Raw genomic sequence first — 20,454 nt, forward strand, 5'->3', positions numbered from 1 at the left:
TATGATGTGACCCCACCAAAATGGCTGACCGAGGAAGAAAACAACTGTGAATAGTATTTTAACTCTATGAGAAAGAGGTTATTGTTTATTAAAAACAATAAAAAACATATTTTAGATAAAATTGATTGGCAATGTAAAAAGGCTGCACAATTGTATTATATGAAAAGGCCCCGCTGTACACTATTTTGAGCGATGTTTAATACACTGTTGTAGACATTTCTAATATTAAAAAAGGAATTACTTTTCTTTTACTCTCTTGTCATGATCTGTATTGGTAATTTTTATTATTTTTTTTAACCCCAGTATTATGCTTTGATTGTGGTGCCAGACCGTATTATCATATTGAAAATAATAGGCGTTTTAGTCTGGTGCATCTTGCTTCCAATTTGTATGTATGCCTTATCTGTCATCCTAGTACACTGTTGAGTTATTCAGTAAGCTAAAGTTTTTTGTTATACCACAATGTATTTTAATTAAGTAATTACGGTTTTTGTAAATAGATTATTAATTTAAACTGGCAAGTCTCGCTTTCCTATTTTTATTGTTACTATTTTGTTCCGTTTTTGTTTTTGTTTTGTTTTTTTGAGACCAGTGAATTTCAACTGATTTATTTTTTGAATAATAGTATGTAAATGTCATATTTATGTTTCCGAAGAATTTTACCTCCTCAGTGTTTTGGGAATTTCATGTCTTAGAGGCAGAAGGGTAAAAAAAGTGGGAAAAGGAAGGAAGGAAAAAAGCAGAATCTGTATATTTCTATTTACTCTTTTTGAAAAATGTATTTATGCTCCAAGCAGGTTATCCATAAATGTGATCAAATCTTGCAAAATGGGTTTAAATTTCAGGTTGTTACCTTTTGCACAGTTTGCCTCAGAACATAATCTTAACCTGACAAAGTCAACCAATTAAAAACTGATTATAATTGATTGAAAAACCTGTTAATTAGCTTAGCGAGAAAATTAAGATGTGGAAACCTATCCTCTTTCAAAGACTCCCCTTGTAGGATACAGTCATAGCATATCATTTCCTGTTTCTCTACTGCGTGAAAAATGTATCTGTTTCTTTTTGAGGTACGCTCCCGGTCACACTCAAATATCAAAACGGTCCAGCACATACAAAGCATGCCCCATGTAAAGTACATTACATTTTCAATCATTCCTGGCAATTAATCCTGGCTGAAATTAGTAAGACAGTCACGTTGATTTTAAGAAGTATAGAATAACATGTACTTGCAAAATTTGTCTTTAGAAGTATTTTTCAAAATTCATCCTTAATTTGCATAAGTTGGTTAAGATACAATTTTCTTGAAGCATACCATACAAAGTTGGCATAAATGTACTCAGTCACTGAGATATGGTGATACAAATTCTTCAACTGTTATTTAGAATAATTAAAGTATATGGCAAAGTGGCTAATTCCTTTGGATGAAACATGCTTAGTTGAATGATTAAACTCACTGCAATTTGCAGATTAAAAAATATAGTATTCAAATATTACTTATAAAGTGTATTCAACATAAAGCCATATACTGTACACAAGGATGTCCACTGTCATTCATGAATAAAATAAACGTCTATTAACGTTTATAGATAAATTAGTGAACCAACACGATGTATTCATTATATGTACAGGCTTCAAACAATAGGACACTCAGAAGTAAATGAGTTTACAAGGGTTTCCAATCATTTGGTAGTATACTTCAATTGAATTTGTACTCACATTTTAAACCAGTAATATCTAGAACTTATGTATTTTGTATAAAAAAATGTTTCAAACGGAAAAAAAAGAGAAAGAAAAGTTCATTGGATATATATATGTCTGCTTTAATCTTCAGATTTTCAAAATGCTTTTTACAACAAAAATTGTGATAAAATGTTGTCATCGCCATGTGTATTTCTCAATGTTATGCCTCCCTGTGCTGCTTTCTATTTAATAATATGCTTCAATGTGTACTGCTCTCACAAATAAGAGTATAAATGGTATCTAGGAATAGTTCATGAATTCAGAGAGCATATCCATGGTATCCAACATTCTATTTTTAGGTACATGCTGATATCGCTATAATACAAATTCTTAAGTCTGAATAGTTACACATTCCAACAGGTAGTTCCTATACTTTTATGAGGCCATCTTTATGAGCAATGATAGAAACAAAATGTTAATGCTAAACTGTGCGTTATGTGTAAACGCCCAGATCAGGTCCCAATTTCAGCTCAGAAGAATTTGTTTTACGCTTTCGGAAGCAGGGAATTCTGTGCTGATGTCAAGCGTATTTCATGGGTTAGCAGGGAATATTGGCCTATGCCCGAGCGTACTGCGTATGTACTCCATGTTACTACATCATGTAGACATTCTTTGCTTACTCAGCCTAAGCACAGAAATAGCCCTGCAAGCAGTGATTGTAAGCTCAGAATTCAGCGGTAAGCACAGCCATAAAATTGGCCTCAGTTCTAGACAAATCCTGCGCATGATTTATCAGTGCACCATTTGGCTGCATAGAAAGATTAAAACGCTTGACGCAACTCAAAAGCTTACAACAGAAACCCCAAATGTTTGTAAAGATGGCGTTTTTTCAGGAACTATCTTTAGCCCAGATTACTGCATCTGACATTACAACGTGTATAAATGAATCCAGTTTTTAAGACTATTTTGCAAATAGAGAACAGTGCTATTTATGTGTTGAACGTCTACTCTGCTCTAAAATACAATACAATGACATTTTGCAACTGTGTTCTTGTTTTTGAATAAACAGCTCACAATACCTGTTATTGTTTATAGCAAAATGGAATGATGTAAATTCTCATTCAATGGACCGAGGTCCTAGTAAAAGCAGAGAGGGGTTTTGCTTTGACTTGTTTAAACAATAAAACATTGTACATGTATATTCCACGCTGAGTGAATGAATGTCTTTATTGGTTTACTAGAGAGTGTTTTTAACCAAAACCTAGGTGAGACTGGGAGCCTTAATAGTCTGATACCTCACTGTGTATGAGGATCAGTGCTGTGCTCGTGATTGCATACATGAGGAACACGATAAAGATGGCCGATGTGTGGTAAAGGCTGTACATTAGTAGGTCCCACATTTAGCCATCGTCTCCAGTATACACACTTATAACTTGGTGGCATCTTGCGAGATCTGATAAGTTTCATTGCACTTTTCTGATTAAACATAGGTATTTCCATGTTTACAACGATGTTACCCAAAGCTTGCCAAATACTATTTCTTGCAAAATATTAAATACAAATATCTTTTGGGGTAAAATTGTATATCCCCCCCCCCCAAACAAAAACAATAACAACTAAATAAATAAATAAAATTTAAGTTACAAATTACAAATGTATACCACATTAAACCCATCTACTATGTATAATTCTTTATTTACAGATATCAATTTTTTTATACAAAAATAGTATTGAAATACTTATTATCAAAAACAATATTCAACTTAGAATTGTATTTCTCAAAAGAAACAATCATAACAAATTATGATCATTTTTGATCACACTGTACCTTCCCCCAAATATTTGTGTGAAGAAAAAAAAAACTAGGCATACCGTATACCACTAAGGTTTTGATTTGAACCCTTAGTTAATAGTTTTTACCCTACACCAATGTGTAATAAGCACTGAGTGCTTTTCTTGAAGTCTTATTTGAACCAACACAGAGGTGGGATTCAAACCCACCTACGTATTCTACAGCAGATATCTTACCACTACTGTGTGTCTCAAAACACTATACACTTTTGAAATGGCTGCCGAATAAAAAATAAATGATTCTGGGGGAAAAGGTTCAGCTTATATATTCAACTTTCATATGACACCAAAAACTCTAAAAATAATTCTTGCTTGGGTGCACTTCTCATGGAAGAACAAGTACATGTACATGTAGCTGACATCTTGGAGTGAATTTTGTAAGCTCCAAAGCTCTCACAGATTGGAAGCCTAATTTCTGCACAGCCTAATTTTCATACCCTTTACAAAAGTGAGCAGTGCTCAACCAATCATGAATTATTTTCGGACTTTGTTTGGTGTCATATATGAAAGTTGAATCCATAAGCTATCCATACATATAAACCTCTTCCACCAGAATCATATACTTTTTATTCGGCAGCATTACAAAAGCATTTAGCTTTTTTTGAGACACCCTGTATAGACCCCTGAGCGTGACATGTCCATAGGCCCAATGTTTGATTCCAACAGCTACAGTATTATACTATAACATCCTGTTAGACATGTGTGTGACGCTACGATGACAGCAGTGTGGCTTCTTTACGTTGTCTGCGAGGGTGACTAGGAGTTGGGGATGGCGATGACAACAACAATAGCAATAAGAAGTAGAAGCATGACGATATAGAACGCTACAAAAGAATAAAAACAAAAACAAGAACAAAATTGAGCCTTTTTTTGTCTGCTGGAGAAATATCTGTCAGGGGTTGCCTTTGCTCTGAAAAGAACAACCTAAAAGTCAGCAAACATGATTCTTCACAGAGACAATTGCCTCAATTGCCCTGGTCAATGCCTTGGTGCCCCTTGAGATGTTCCTGTGCAAATATCCATTGCCCTCACCATGGCCCTCACTGAAGTGCCCTTTTACAAAGGGGAAAGTGCCTTGCTTTGATTTGATTTTATAAAAACAAATTGTCATTTTTATATATTTCAAGGATCCCTCATAAGTGAACTTAATCACTGTAGCTCACAAGCCTGAGGAAACCTGTAAACAAGGGTGTTTGCTACGTGAGCCAGAAACACTGGGGTAACCCCTACTCTTCCACGATAAGTGTTCTGGATGTTTTACGGCCACTACCAATGCGTAGTACACAGGACCTGCAGCTTAATGTCTCATCTGAAGAACAAGGCAACAATGGTAAAGTATATCGTGCTCAAGAACACTTGTGCCCTGACGGGGACTCGAACCCACACTCTACTGATCAGATACACCAGAGTTTGAGTCTTGTTCTCTTAAGCACTCGGCCACATCGATAATGTTCATGAGCAGGCATGATCCTTGTGCTGCAGACTGTGTTAAGTATGACGGTTGAAGTTCAACTGGATCGTATTGTAAAGACTTAAGAAACAGAACTGGATAAGGTACTTGGAATCAACTTAGCCCGCAGTGGCGTAAACTAAGCACATAGCACTAGTGACTTAACATTTGTATTGTGCCTGGAATTTGCCTGAAGACAAATTGAAATTATGTTCAACAGGTTCCAGCGTCATGTGTACATGTAGCTACAGTATTTGAAGTTTGATCAACAAAGAAGAGACCAAAATATATGCAAAATCTAAACTTCGAACATCAGACGTTGCTAACATCAGTAAACAGTTAAGCATGCATCAACCTGGCCATTTGTACGTGTGCATTCTCTCAGTATGCGCAAACCTTTGCAATTCTTGAAGGATTTTTTACCGATAGAAAAACGTCAGATGGATATGAGGTGCCATACAATAGGCCATCCAAAGTTGTCGAAATGTTCACCAAGATCTACAAACAGAACAACTTGGGTAGGGTGGTCAGAGACTATACATGTATAAGACTTCAAGATGTTTACAATGTTATCATGAAAGAAATCGTCAGGCTGGTAAAATATCAACTTAATAAACTAATTTTCTATGAAACACGGCCAATACTCACGTACTTATCGATTACGTTTCGACTAGTTTCACTAGTCATCTGGATGGTGGAGGGTACAAACTTTCACACATATGGGACCCCCTCATACCCCAAGTTCCACCCCGGGGGAGGACACAATGTTAATGAGTACTACTCTTTGGTTATAGAGGGGGTGTCTTTAATAGACCAATCCATTAGGCTCCGCCCACGATGCACATGTGAGCAAGAACACATGAGCCTCTCCAATGCCTTTCTGCACAACTCTGCTGCGCGCGCCAAGGTAGACGCACGCATGTCGGACCTTATTTGTCGGACCTTCGTTTTGTTGTGATTGGTCAATGCGCATTGGGGCGGAGCTTAATGGATCTGTCTATTGCTGTACTGTCAAAACGGTCTTAAGAATAATGAAACCTCTGTGCATTGTACAACCTCTTACATGCTTAAGGGGTTCCAAGTTGAGGTGCTATTCCACATGCTCCCATCAGTCACTGATGGAAATACTACTTAAAAAACAATTTTGGCTTCCATAGATTTTAATCCCTCTCATTTCAAAGGTCAGACTAAATTGCTTTGCCAATCAGCTACAACTTTCCTTATGTAATACTCTGTGATTTCATACTACATGTACACGTACCTATAACCTCTGGCAAGAAGGAAGTTTAAATTTACTGACCATTACATCCGTTACAGACAGAGGCAAGACTGAACTTTCCAGTCAACTTCTGTAGTGTACTTCTGTAGTGTACTTAGCGTACACATCTGTGTTAGTGTATTCCCAAGATATTTTTTTCACAGGATTCGGAAAAGTACTGCGTAAACAGTGCTAACACACATCGGTGTATGGGTAAAAAACAAAATTAATATTCTTTATCCCCGATGCAAATTTAACATCTCTTATATCGTTGCGGTACCCCCTGCAAAAACATAGGATTCGAACTGCCTCTAGCTATCGGGCAACCTCGGTGGTCTAGTTGGAGAGACGCTGCTCTGGAGTTGCAGGGGTCCTGGGTTCGAATCCCACCCGAGTAGTATACCCTTATTAATGAACTGAGCGAGGTGGTAATAATTTAAAGTAATAATTGAAGCAACATTTATTTACGCAGTCTGCAAACTGACAAATACATGAGTACAGCAATCACACAACTGCGTGATGATTAAATCTACACCCAAACTGTGAGTTCTCAATACACAGATCAAAGAAAGAGTGCTCCTTTATGAACCAAAATAAACACTTTCTGTTTAACCACAACAGTAAACCACAACAGTCAAACTTGCAGTGACATAATCTGTTACTAACCCTAAGTTAGTAGTCACACGAGCAGTGCAATGACCCAAGTTAGCAGTCATGTTTGCAGTTACAGACTCTAAGCTAGCAGTTACAGACTCTAAGCTAGCAGTTACAGACTCTAAGCTAGCAGTTACAGACTCTAAGCTAGCAGTTACAGACTCTAAGCTAGCAGTTACAGACTCTAAGCTAGCAGTTACAGACTCTAAGCTAGCAGTTACAGACTCTAAGCTAGCAGTTACAGACTCTAAGCTAGCAGTTACACTTGCAGTAACATTACTGTAAGTTAGCAGTCACACTTGCAATAACTGACTTTAAATTAGCAGTCACCACTTACAGTGCCATGCCCCTGAGTTAGCAATGACACTTGCAGTGACATCACCCTAAGTTTGCAATCACGCTTGCAGTAACTGAACCTAAGTTAGAAGTCACACTTGCAGTGACATTACCCTAAGTTAGCAGTCATACTTGCAGTGCCATGAGCCTAAGTTAGCAGTCACACTTGCAGTGACATGACCCCAAGTTAGTACTCACCACTTGCAGTTACTGACCCTAAGTTAGTTGTCACACTTGCTTGCAGTGCCATGACCCTAAGTTAGCAGTCACACTTCCAGTGACATTTCCCTAAGTTAGCAGTCACTGTAACACCCAAACTCAGGGAACTGGGGTTCTGTCGATTGAGGGCGCTGTTGGAGTGGAGCGGTTGCTTCGGGGTTCTGAAAGTCAAGGTTTTAGTTCCAATATTCTTCCCAAGTAATAGCCCATTGTTCTTCGCCCAAAGTTTTAGATTCCTGCCAAGGTTTAGTAAACGTTAATGATGAATCTGCCAAAGAAGAAAAATGCTGTGCTAGTCACCATGTCAACTATAAGAAGAAGAATTATTTAAGAAACCGATTGCACTAAAAGTGAAAACATGAAAGACAGCATTTTTCGTCTTTGGCAGATTCAGTCACACTTGCAGTGACATGACCCCAAGTTAGTACTCACCACGTGCAAGTTAGCAGTCACACTTTCAGTGACATGATCTTACATGTAAGTAGAAGTCACGCTTGCAGTTACTGACCCTAAATAGCAGTCACACTTGCAGTACATGTAACTGACCCTAAGTTAGTTGTCACACTTGCAGTGACATGACTCTACATGTGCGTTAGCAGTCACACTTGCAGAACATTGCCTTATAGGTTAGTAGTCAAACTTGCAGTAGCTGACAATTAGTAAGCATTCACGCTTTCAACATGGTTCGCATATCAACATTGTATGTGCACGTTCTACAAGGCAATGAACCAGCATGAAAAATTGGAACACACATGGAATTGATAAGGCACTATCGTTACTGACTATGATTGATTTCAAAAGTCAACCTAAAAGATTCAAAACAGCATAAAGTCCCCCCCCCCCCCTTATCACTGCAAAACAAGTCTTTAGGTAACGACATGAAACAAACATTATTCTGTTGTCCACCCTAACTTTATTGTCTTTGCCTCCGACTAATGGACATTGGCACAAATTCTAGCCAAGTTAAATCATGATTGATTGATCAGCTTAGCTCACGCAATCACAGCGGCTGATCGACCTGGAGAAAAAAAATTGGCCTAAAAATGTCTCCTTACCGATGATCCATCACTAGCACATGTAGCACTCAATATTAACTGTACCAAATTACTTGCAGGTGGAAGACCAGTATCAGAACCAACTGCGTTGACTAAGACCAGAGTACTCCCTTCATGTGTGCAATCTACCACAAAACAACCGAGGACCAGAGAAAAATGATCTCCTGTCCTGTTGACAACACTACCTGGACAGATAATTCACATCACTTTGAGGATGAAGACAATAGATCGATCCATTAAGCTCCGCCCCACTGTGTATTGACCAATCACAACCCACTGCTTAACCAAAAGTAGGACACTATAAAGTCGGACATGCGTGCGCGATATCCAAGCAGAGTTGTGCAGTTGTTTCCATATCTTTAGTTTTCAATACTTTCAGTGTCATGGTTAAATGGGTCCAGGCATGTTGACAATACTGGTCACACCAAGAAGGTTTTGTTCCCGCCAGTTTGCGATGACAGTTTCCCTGGGTTAATCACAATAGGGTCCAGGAAGCTGTGAACAACGTATGTCATCGACAATTTGCCATCTTTCCTGTGTCCATAGATTTGAGGTTTGGGCTCTGAACAACAAAAAGCAGTAAACAGTTTCAGGAAAAACAGAAAAAAAAAGGTTCTGGATTAGAAGTTTTCTTCTTGAATGGGTGAGCAATTCCTCTTTTGGATTGAGGATCTCTTTAGGGGGAAATTACTGAAATATTATTTTTAGATATTAAATTTGCAATGGGGACAACAAGTATTTGTTTGATTGACCATTACGCTAATGTGTAAAGCGCTGTATACTCGGTACTTTCCCAACTGTCTAAAAAACAAATCCACAGACGTATTACTCAGGGGGAATCGAATCCACCACCTCTGCTATTATACAGCTAATATCATTAACACTACAGTACAAATCTTAGTTTGGGTTTGAAAAAAAAATAAACAATTTCTGGAGCCGGACTTAAACCAATGACCTCTGGGTTCAAGTAACTGCGCTTTACCAACTGAGCTATCTAGCCCTATGTTGGCGGACTCCCTTTTAGTCAATACAACTGTTCGGGGGGGGGGGGGGGGGTGTTGTATAGGAGAAAAAAGAACACATTTTGGTTATACCCTAACACCGATGTGTGTTGACCACTGTATACTTCAGTACTTTCCTCAAGTTCTGAGCATATTACTCGGGTGGGATTCGAACCCACAATCTTTGCAATCCTAGAGCAGTGTCTTACCAACTAGACCACTGGGAATGCCTGGTAGCGGAGGCAGTTTGAATCCTATATTTTTAGCAGCATTACTGCAACGATTTAATACATGTTAAAGAAAATCTTATTAGAACATCTAAGGGGTGTCAAGGCCAAGACAACAATTTAGTTTTTTTGACAGATTTACAAAATGAAAAAGCCTTGGGCAAGTGTATTCGTACAAAGTTCAAGGCCCGCGTATTACATGTTTAATTTCCCCGAATACAGCGGCACATGACCTCATTTCAAGCGGACAGAATGTCCCACAGACCGGTAATCCATTTCATATTCTGTTAAACATTCTACTGCCCCTCATGAGAGCAAACAGGTGTAGCAACTTTTCAGGAAATCTAATACCATGAAACAGTCCGTCAACCAATTAAGATATTACATGTACATGCAAAATATTGCCAAAAACATATTTTTGATCGTTAGCCATGATTTAAAACACCACTTCCCCACTCCCTTTAGCCTTACTCAGACATTTCTTTTTAGTATTAAAGGCACTGGGCACTATTGGTAACTACCCAAAATAATTGTTGGCATAAAAACTTACTTGGTAACGAGCAATGGAGAGCTATTGATAGTATAAAACATTGTGCGAAACGGCTCCCTCCAAAGTTTCAAAGTTTTTTTTAGAAACAGGTCATTTCTCACTCAAATACATGTAGTAAAAGACTTTGGGCTGAAGCATTTATTTTGGCCATCTGAAAGCACACAAATTTGTGTAACAAGGGTGTTTTTTCTTTCAGCTTGCAAATACCATTACATATAGAGCCCACATTTTCTCAGATTTGTTGTTTTTGCATATGTTGGGATACACCAAGTGTGAAAGTGGTCTTTGACAAATACCATAGACGTCCAGGGATCGATTTCACAAAGAGTAAGCACTTGTCTTATCTCGAGTTAGGACGAGTAACTCGTCTTAACTTAAGGATTAATCTTAAGGTCCGCATGCTACAGTGCAGGCTTGGGACTCGTCCTAAGTCCTAAGATTAGTCTTAACTTACGTAGGAGGAATTTTGTGAAATCGACGGCAGTGCCTTTAAGTACACGTATAAAGAGGGACTATGGTAATATAAAAACGAGGAAGCATGTGGAATCCCACAGGGAATCAACATCATCAAGTCTTATTTTTTGCAGCCAGTTGATGAGTTTTCCAAATTATTGAAGACTGTATTGATCCATTTCCCATTTAATTTCCTTAAGGCTGTGTGAAGAGGTGTTGACAGTTTGCAGCACACGACCACAAACATGGCCATGTTAGTTTGTAGTGACTGTAAATGATGACTCTATCTTTATGTGGTCACAAATTATGGATCGCGGAAAACACAGGCCTACATCTGGGGTCAATTTTACATGTACAGGACAAGCTAAGAGCATCATTATACATTAAACAATTGGTGCACGCTGTGACAGGATCCGTGGCGTTTTGAACACCCAACATGCCCAAGGGGGCAAAATGGCACCTGATGAGAGGATGAGGGTGCCACTTGCCCCCGAGAATGTATAAAACCCATGGACCTCGTCACAGGGTATAACAATTGTTTTGTATGGTAACGTATTTCTCTTTTAAAGAGCCATTTAGTTGTCATCTTCAAACATTTTCCGACGGGGTACATATTGTTTAAAGAAAAAACAATTATTCACTGTTCTCTCGAAACCATGGCTGTTTCTAACTGTACAAAGCGCTGGAAATCTACCAACGGTGGGGTCGATCAAATCAAGATACATAATATGTATACTGGTAACAAAACTCATTTTACCCTTTGTGCTGTGCGCCATGCATAGTGCATCCTTATACGTAGCAATGTACATGTTTGTAACAAGCGTCTTTGTATCCAATTAAGTGATTGGTTCTCGACCTACAACACTTAACTATTTATTCCGGAATTTTTTTTTTTTTAAAACTAACCAGCTGTTGGTCAGAGCCTACACCTCTGCTTAAGGGAGTTTTACATGTTGTTTATGTACTTGACACTCGACAGAAAACCTTTCCATCATGCATAGCCCAAAAATCGACGAGACGAATGAAGGTCACCAGCCAGATTATAAGAAGATATTTCCTGTGTTGTGGCTGGTTCACTGCAAAATTTTGCAGTTGATGGAATTCTCTTAAACAATTTTATAATTTACCAAATCAGTAACTAATTTGTGTTGTTTAAAGAAAAAACAATTATTCACTGTTCTCTCGAAACCATGGCTGTTTCTAACTGTACAAAGCGCTGGAAATCTACCAACGGTGGGGTCGATCAAATCAAGATACATAATATGTATACTGGTAACAAAACTCATTTTACCCTTTGTGCTGTGCGCCATGTTTTTTTTAAAACTAACCAGCTGTTGGTCAGAGCCTACACCTCTGCTTAAGGGAGTTTTACATGTTGTTTATGTACTTGACACTCGACAGAAAACCTTTCCATCATGCATAGCCCAAAAATCGACGAGACGAATGAAGGTCACCAGCCAGATTATAAGAAGATATTTCCTGTGTTGTGGCTGGTTCACTGCAAAATTTTGCAGTTGATGGAATTCTCTTAAACAATTTTATAATTTACCAAATCAGTAACTAATTTGTGGTGTGGAAAACAGACCTAAAAACCAGGGTTTACACATGTACACCTTGGCTCTAAGAGGATGCAGCATTTAGTGGCTAGAAGTGCATTATTGATAATAACATGATTTTGAAATTACCGAGGTAGTAATTGAGAGATCTATCAATGTCAAGTTGGCAAAGTAAACTGAACAGACTTGAGAAATAATCTGTAAGGATGTGCTTTTTATCTTTGAACTGGAAAATGAAGGAGATCAGAAATAAAAAGTGGTATTTTTTCTTCCGCGCATGATTGGCACGCAATAGTAGGTCAAATTAGAGTACATGTAAATGGGTACCTATTAAGGTAGAGATTATTGATGGGAACTTTTAGAAACTTGTGCGTCAATTTGGCTGCCGATGCTGCATACTCAAAAGGAGTTGAGATGGCTTCAGGAATGCTTAAGGCCCAATGAAACAATAAAAAGGGATACGAAAAAAGCTTTGATACAATGTTTTGAAAAAGTACCTACTGTACATGTATGAGGGGAAAACAATAAACTGAGTTGTGGCTCATGCAACATAAGAGTAACAGACCAATTATGGCTGTCGGTGCTGCACAGTCCAAAGGAGTTAAGATGGCTTTAAAAGGAGTGCTTAAGGCCCAATAAAAAAGGATACAAAAAAGCTTTGATACCATGTTTAAAAAAATACCAATTTGTATGAGGGAAAAACAATGAACTGGGTCGCGGCTCATGCAACATCTAATAAGAGCAATTTTGACTGGCGGTGCTGCAAACTCCAAAGGAGTTGAGCTGGATTCAAGAATGCTTAAGGGCAAGGCCAAACCAAAATGGATGTAAAACTCTATGATCAATGTGTAAAAGTGCCTTGTACTTTAAATGCCTATGAGGGAAAAGCAATGAAACTAGCTTGTGGCTCATGTCAGTTGCAACATCCATACAGACCAATTTCGGCTACTGTTGATGCATACTCAAAAGGAGTTTGGAGAGATCCAGGAATGCTATGGCCCAACAAAAAGAAGAGTAAAACACTTTAAAGTTTAAAAGTGCCTCATACATGTTTGTATGTAAATGCCCTTGAGGGAAGATCAATGAAACACGCTTGTGGCACATACTTCTACATTGTAAGTGTAGTAAACAGACTCCTCCTAATTTGTATTCAACACTGACGATGATGACACGAATGATTCACATTTACTCCCATGTTATCGATGGACACTGGGAAGAAACTGGAGTGGCCCTCACTACACCCACGGGAAGGTTTTGAGTTCTTTGACATAGTATTGTCATGAAGTGATGACTGATCACCAGAACAGGAAATGTTTCATACATGTAATACAAGTACTGCACACCAAGATTCTATGAAAGACAACCAGAACTTGTGTACAATTAGTACACTGCACATGTACACACTATGTACATCATCATTGGGTTGGGGAATGAAAACTCATATATTTCTTGGCCCTGATGCACACGTTTTCTTGGAAGACAAACGTCATCTTAAGTTGATGCATTACAAAGTTCCTCTTCCCACCCACCTCTATCAGTGTGTTCAGCAGAGAGGATACTTGATTCAGAGCCAAGTATCTTGATGAAGCGGTGACACCAGTGCGATAAAGAAGTCACATATTGGACCTCAGGATTCTTAACTGACGAACTTCCTCATCAAGTGTAGGAAGAACATGTTGACATGAACAGCTATTTCTGTCAAAACTTGTCACAATGACTAATGAAATTGGGGGGGGGGCAATTATGGGCAAACAAGAAAACAGGAGGGGTGTGGACACTTGGGAACAAGACGTTTGCCAATTAGACAACTACAGTACATGTAGGCAGGAAAAATGGCGTTTTAACCAACAGCTGTCTAGTAAAAGTGATGTCAGACATTATTTATCCAATGTTCTGAAAACTTGTTCGTCTTTGAGATTTGTCCAGCACAAAATCATAACTCAATATAGGGGGGTGGGGAGGGGGGCTACAAGAAAAGAACGGGGAGGGTAACATGTATAGAACATGTACAAATGTATGTCAAATGACATGGCCTAACATACACGTACATGTACTGTACAATATGTATGTTGTCATGGTTGTTGGTGTAGTAGTTAGCCACATTAAACAATGTATGCAGGTAGTGAACTACAATCTCAAACTTGTTATCTTTTTTTTCCCGGAAAGTTATGTCAAGAAAATAAAAACATTGTTAAATTATTTCTCAAGTCATCTTCTACACTGAATGCCCATAGCCAGTAGCTACACAAATTTCTGACAGTCAAAATACAGTATTAAGTGTCCACTAGGTTACAGGGGGACAAATTTCATACACACAACATTTCCTCTTTGGAAACAGATGGGCCGGCCCCTCTGCTCTCTAGCCACGGAACATGGGATGAAGCAGGGGACAGACTTGGGGGTGTATAACACTTCCCATGGGGATGTGATACTAGCCAGTTCCACCTAATAAAAGAACATCACATGTTTCGCATTATTCTACTGTGTACATTTACATGTACCTTGGTAAGCATGGGACCTATAATAGTTGGTCGAGCAAGGCAGGTCTGAGTATTGATAACCCATCACAGGTCTCAAAAGGTAAATGTCTTTTGACTGGTCCCAAGTCCTAAATGTCCGAATCCTAATACAGTACTGATCAAAATTTAGTACCAACACAAGATAAAACCCATGCGCAAAATGGCGTGGACACATTTACAAGCTAAACATGTTTTGTATAAAGTGAGATACCAAGTATCACTATACCCCTTACCTCGCTACAAACCTTAATTCCTAATGCGGCTGTAGTGTCATAGTCGGGACTATTGATTGCTTAGTCGAGTCACGACTACAGGTATTGATTGCTTAGCCGAGTTGCGACTACCGTTTTTTCAACTACTCGATTCAATGTGCCACCAGGGGTCGATTTCACAAAGAGTTAGGACTAGTCCTAACTTAGGACTAGTCCTAGGAGATATACAAATTGCATGGATAGTCCTAAGTTAGAACGAGTAACTGGTCCTAACTCGAGATAAGACTAGTCCTAACTCTTTGTGAAATCCACCCCAGGTGTACTAGAAAAATAGTCGCAACTACCTGTTTGGTGAACCAATTGTGTCGCTCACGACGTACTTTACTTACGAAACACAATTAGACATCAGCGACACAATCCTTCAATCCTAAAAGCATGAGTGTTGCTATATTGCGCCTGGGGCAAACATTATGCCGCAATGCATCTTGGGGATTTAAAATTAGCCGAGACTATTGTCAAACTCGCGACTATTTGAGATGCGAATAGTTCAGAAGTAAATTTCACTAGGCGCCCGTACCTTGCATCCTACAATAATCATCACAACCTTCTGTTTTCCCTTTTTTCAGGGTTTGTGGGCTGTGGTGAAGTTGTTTTTGGTTTTAGGGCTTTTGATCTCTACAAATTTCTTATCCAGTCAAGTACTTACAGCAATCTTTGGCCTTTTGTGTGACTGTTCGTATGTGCTTGGTCTCTTTCAAGATGCGGTCGTCCGTTCTACCGACATGCCTGGACAAGTCATCCAAGATTTCTGTAAAGTAACAAAAACATTAAAATTTTTAATATCTATGGCTGACATTTTGTATTTATATTTCATGATAGCAAATATGATAAGTCCATTATATGTCTACTAATATTTAAATAAAGTATATTGTATCATAGGGGTTTTGAGGCATTGCATGGTGAAGTATCAATACTCAGTTTGCAGTAACACCATGTGTATAGATTTGTTCTTTGAGAAGTCGGTCAATGCTATTTATCCTACTGCTGCAGAGTAGAATTGTGGAGGCTACACTACATGTACCCCTACTACAATGTACAGTATGTAGTTCTAAAAGAAACTGTACATGTACCGCTTATTAGCTTCTATCTGAGGGGGGGGGGGGGGTTAAGGAGATCTCAAGGGGACTTCTTCTCGTTGTAATTAACCATCCCAAAATTCAAAACATAATTTGTCAAACTACATGTCCTGCAAAACAGTATCTGAAACTACACGGAAATCAACATATAAGTTTACAGGCTATCAGACATACACTACATACATGTACGAGTATCACTATCAGGTACAGTGCTTTGCCTCACACATACATCTTGAAGGATAAAAAAGGAAAAAAGTAAAGTCAGGAGGTCACAGTAGTTGAAGGGATTCCACAGTAGTTGAAGAGATCTTGTCATTACTCACACTCCACAACATTGTTTGTTTGGATTTCTTGCAATCTATTACACACTTAGTTTGATAACACACCCACAATCTTAAAATTCCAAACAAAATGATACCCCCTGCCCCCCCCTCCCCCTCACTCACCACAATCCATTTCACAACATTTTAAATGTGAGTTAATCTGAATTAATCACAATGAAGAACATTCCCTACAAATTTACACAAATAGGTAAAGCCCCAAAACGCTTTTAATAAACAGTTAGATAAACGATGCAAAACAGAACTAGAGTAATTTGAATTAAGCGCTGTTTTGAACTGATTTTAAGTTTACAACTTAACAAGCTTGACAAATTTCAAATGCAAGATCATTCTATAGGTTTGGTAGACAGCTACCTTTGTTATATATTTAAGTTTACCTGAGACGAAGCTAAAAAAACAATCTTGGAAAGGGCATGGCCTTCCTCCATGTTAAGGGGACACATGTATGTACAACATGTGCAAGAAGAAAATATTGCTACAGGCAAAACCGAATGGGCAAACGCACAGCCAAACGACTGGTCAAATTATATGTACATGGTACAGTGTATGCTGGTGGCAAGACTGTCTAAAAGCTAGAGTAATACCTGGGCCCAATTTCAGAGAGCTGCTAAGCACAAAAATTTGCTTAGCATGAAATTTCTTCCTTCATAAAAACAGGATTACCAAACAAATTTCCAATTGTTGTAAATTGCTAATTACTGGTGTTCAGCTGTTGAATGCAAATCCTGAAAATCACGTGAAAACTTGGTTGGTAATCCTGTTTTTTGGGCCCTGGACATTTTCTTCTTATAGAAAAAAGAAAATGATATCAGGCCTACACATGCAGTGTGAACAGTGAACAAGTGTGTCTGCGCAGCTTCTGTACTCTTGTACCATTTAAATAAAATAAAATCACTTTTCCTTAAATCTACTATTTCCCTTTGCGTCAAAATACTGACACTTTTCTCAGGTCCCGCGTCAAGTGTGGATGGCGAGGGTAATTTTTGTTTCCTTGATGCAAAAAAAGATACATGGTGTAGCTCTCTTCAATTAAAAACTGTCTACTTTCTTATTAGGCAGGAGAAACCGGGTTGTTCCATTTTCGTTAAAGCCTGATCAAGTAGGGAAAGTGCGGTGGGAGGGTGAGTCTACATTCTTAAAGGAACACGTTGCCTTGGTTCGGACGAGTTGGTCTATAAAAAAGCGTTTGTAACAGTTTGTTATAAAATGCAATGGTTAGAAAGATACTTTAAAAGTAGAATATAATGATCCACACAAGTATCACTCGAAATTGTACGGTTTTCCTTTTACGTCGCGAACTAACATGGTCGGCCATTTATGGGAGTCAAACATAAATGGTCGACCGTGTTTGTCGACGAGGTGAAAAGAAAACCATGCATTTTCGCGGCATATTTGTGTAGATCATTGTATTCTACTTTTACACCATCTTTCTAACCATATGCATTTTATAACAAACGGTTACAAACGCTTTTCAAAGACCAACTCGACCGATCCAAGGCAACGTGTTCCTTAACACCAGGGTAACCAAAATATTTTCCCCTGAGAAAACTTATTGCAATTCTGGCTCTGTAAACAGGTGAACAAATTGGTGGACACAAAACCCCTCACCCTCATCTTTCGAATAGGCCCATTCACATCATCACATTCACCCATGCCTTGGGTGTGTTTGCTTGTACGGAGGGGGGACTCCGCCTTTACAGTCCAGCCGCGTTTGTTGTAATACTGCGTAATTTGTTAACATGTTGGCAACTGTAAACCACATTCCACTTTGCAAGAACTCTCTGTTAAAGGGAATGGAAAAACAGCACTTCAGACCTTGAACTTTGTTCTTGAAGGGCCACAGCGTTCCCCCCCCCCACCCAACCCTCTGGTAAGGGGTACTAATATTTGAGAAATACATGTATGTAACTTTGTATTGTAACTTTGCAAAAGCACTACAGCAAAGGCCGAGAATCCTCTCCCAAGGAAAAAACCCAATGTTCCATCCCTTTAAAATGATCCCGCCCATAGCCTTGTCCCCCAGACTGCAAGCCTCTCCATACCAGACCGCTATTTACTGTATCAATCACTCACATGCGCAAATGAGGTGTGAAATATAGTACATATCATAACAGCGGTTGACAGCTTCATATAATGCAAGTGACAAACTATTTAGGATCAATCATGGTAGGGACCTATTTTTTCCTTCGTTTTTTTTTCTTTCTTTGTTTTACATATCTATAAAACAAATAATCTTGGTGTAACTGAAACACCAACCTACTGATTGGTCCAGAGAAGCTACATGTACATGTTATGTAAGCTACAGAACTTTTCATTTCAGTTAATAATGCATGCATGTATACAATGTATAGTTTGTCGGTTTTTAAAGTTTATTTAACAAAAATTAGGCCAGAGAAACCTGCAGAATTTGTCAAAGTTCTGTGATTGTATTTCATGTATTTAGGAATATCTGTTTACACTTTGATTAATCACCACCCAACTAGATAGGGCTGCCTTCAAAAGACACAAAGTTTCAATATTGCTCAACAATTTCCGGTTTAAAGCAACAACAACAAGTGATGGTATTTTTAGGGTAACCTTATGCTGGTAAGCACACTTGTTTGTGTTGAGCTACTTGTTGTGCTTAAGTGGGTAAGCTCCATTGAGACATTGGTTTCAAGTAAACATTTGGTTGGTAAGGTGTTGGCAAGGAATTGGAAAACAGTTTATGGTCCTGTGTCAAATTGAAGACGGCACAAATGCCTAATGTAGCCGTCACTGAGCGGTTAGGTGGAAATACACACGGTGGCCCTTGCAATCGGGCCCCGAGTGTTAACTTAGACACTGAATACAAGATGTAATTGGATACTAACAACTTCAAAACCACAGGAGTCAGAAGACCAACAAATGTGTTAATTTCTATTTTGATTACAACTTAAAAAACTCACTGGACAGGAATGAAGCACATCCGAAAGGGAGACTTAGATTATACCAACGGACTGCTCCAGACCAGACATAATTCATCAACGATGCTATGTTCGTCTTTCCGGGGAGGGGGGGGGGTGGACGTTTTAATCTAGATACACTGTACAAATGTATCATAAAAATAGCTGTGTAATGGAATTTAAACATTCCAAGTACGTATTCCAGAACTTACCTGATGTTAAAGTAAAAAAGTTACAAAATGTACATTTCAATAAAACCAAGAAAAAATGTTCTACTCTACCCCCCCCCTATCTTTAAGATTTAAGATGCATGCTAAAGGTGTGTTGACTTTTTAAATCTCACAAACACTACACAAACAACAATCTTCTGCACAAGACCACCTTTAAGTTTAAAGAGCAACTTGCACACCATTTTAAAATGATACAATGGTGTTAAGACCTTTCTTATCTCATAAACATACAAAAGCAACAAAACTGTCTACTGTACTTCACAAAACCAATGTTGTACCCTCCCTTTAAGCTTAAAGAACAGCTCAAGCACAGTTTCAAGACAGGCCATTGGTGAGATGCTGTCCTGACCGACTTACGTACACTCTGTAACCCCAGTTATAAATACTAACCTCAACCACAATTGTGATACCATAGAAAAAAATATCAAAAAATACTCCGATATCAAGAGTGTTAACTTGTCCTTTTTTTCATCATGACTGTAAATTATCCAATAATGATTCCCCTGACCCTGCAAAGTGCAACCTCTGAATTTCCTAATTCCTCTGAAATATCCTTGCTGGCTTCTCTCGCTCCAGGGCAAGCCGGGGCTTGACTCCTGAAAATTAGTTTGTTTGTCAGGTGCAACTTTTCCAGAGAGTTTCCGCCACAAGAAAAAAAAGTGTAAATTGTTCCCGAGTTTTGATCGCTTATGGTAAGTTTCCCTGGGCCCTACAGGCTTGTGTTACTGGGTGGGCTGAGTGCGTGGAAGGAGCACCGGGTACCACCACCAGCCACCAGAAAGAGGTGGCCGAGGTGTTG

The 20,454-nt window shown here is 38.7% G+C and overlaps 1 protein-coding gene across 1 annotated transcript in view; it reads right to left on the bottom strand.

Moving 5' to 3' along the window:
• Positions 1-1,352: 1,352 nt before the first annotated feature.
• The window catches only part of LOC117292512 (syntaxin-8-like), a 41,306-nt gene continuing 22,204 nt past the window's right edge, over positions 1,353-20,454 (bottom strand). Inside the window, exons 7-8 of the mRNA XM_033774582.1 lie at positions 15,731-15,832; positions 1,353-4,358 (exon numbers count right to left, since the gene is read on the bottom strand). Of these exons, the coding sequence (XP_033630473.1) occupies positions 4,291-4,358; positions 15,731-15,832 (170 nt within the window). The 3' untranslated portion in view covers positions 1,353-4,290. The remainder of the gene's footprint in view (positions 4,359-15,730; positions 15,833-20,454) is intronic.

Source organism: Asterias rubens, chromosome 7, assembly GCF_902459465.1.
Source record: "Asterias rubens chromosome 7, eAstRub1.3, whole genome shotgun sequence".
Taxonomy (NCBI): domain Eukaryota; kingdom Metazoa; phylum Echinodermata; class Asteroidea; order Forcipulatida; family Asteriidae; genus Asterias; species Asterias rubens.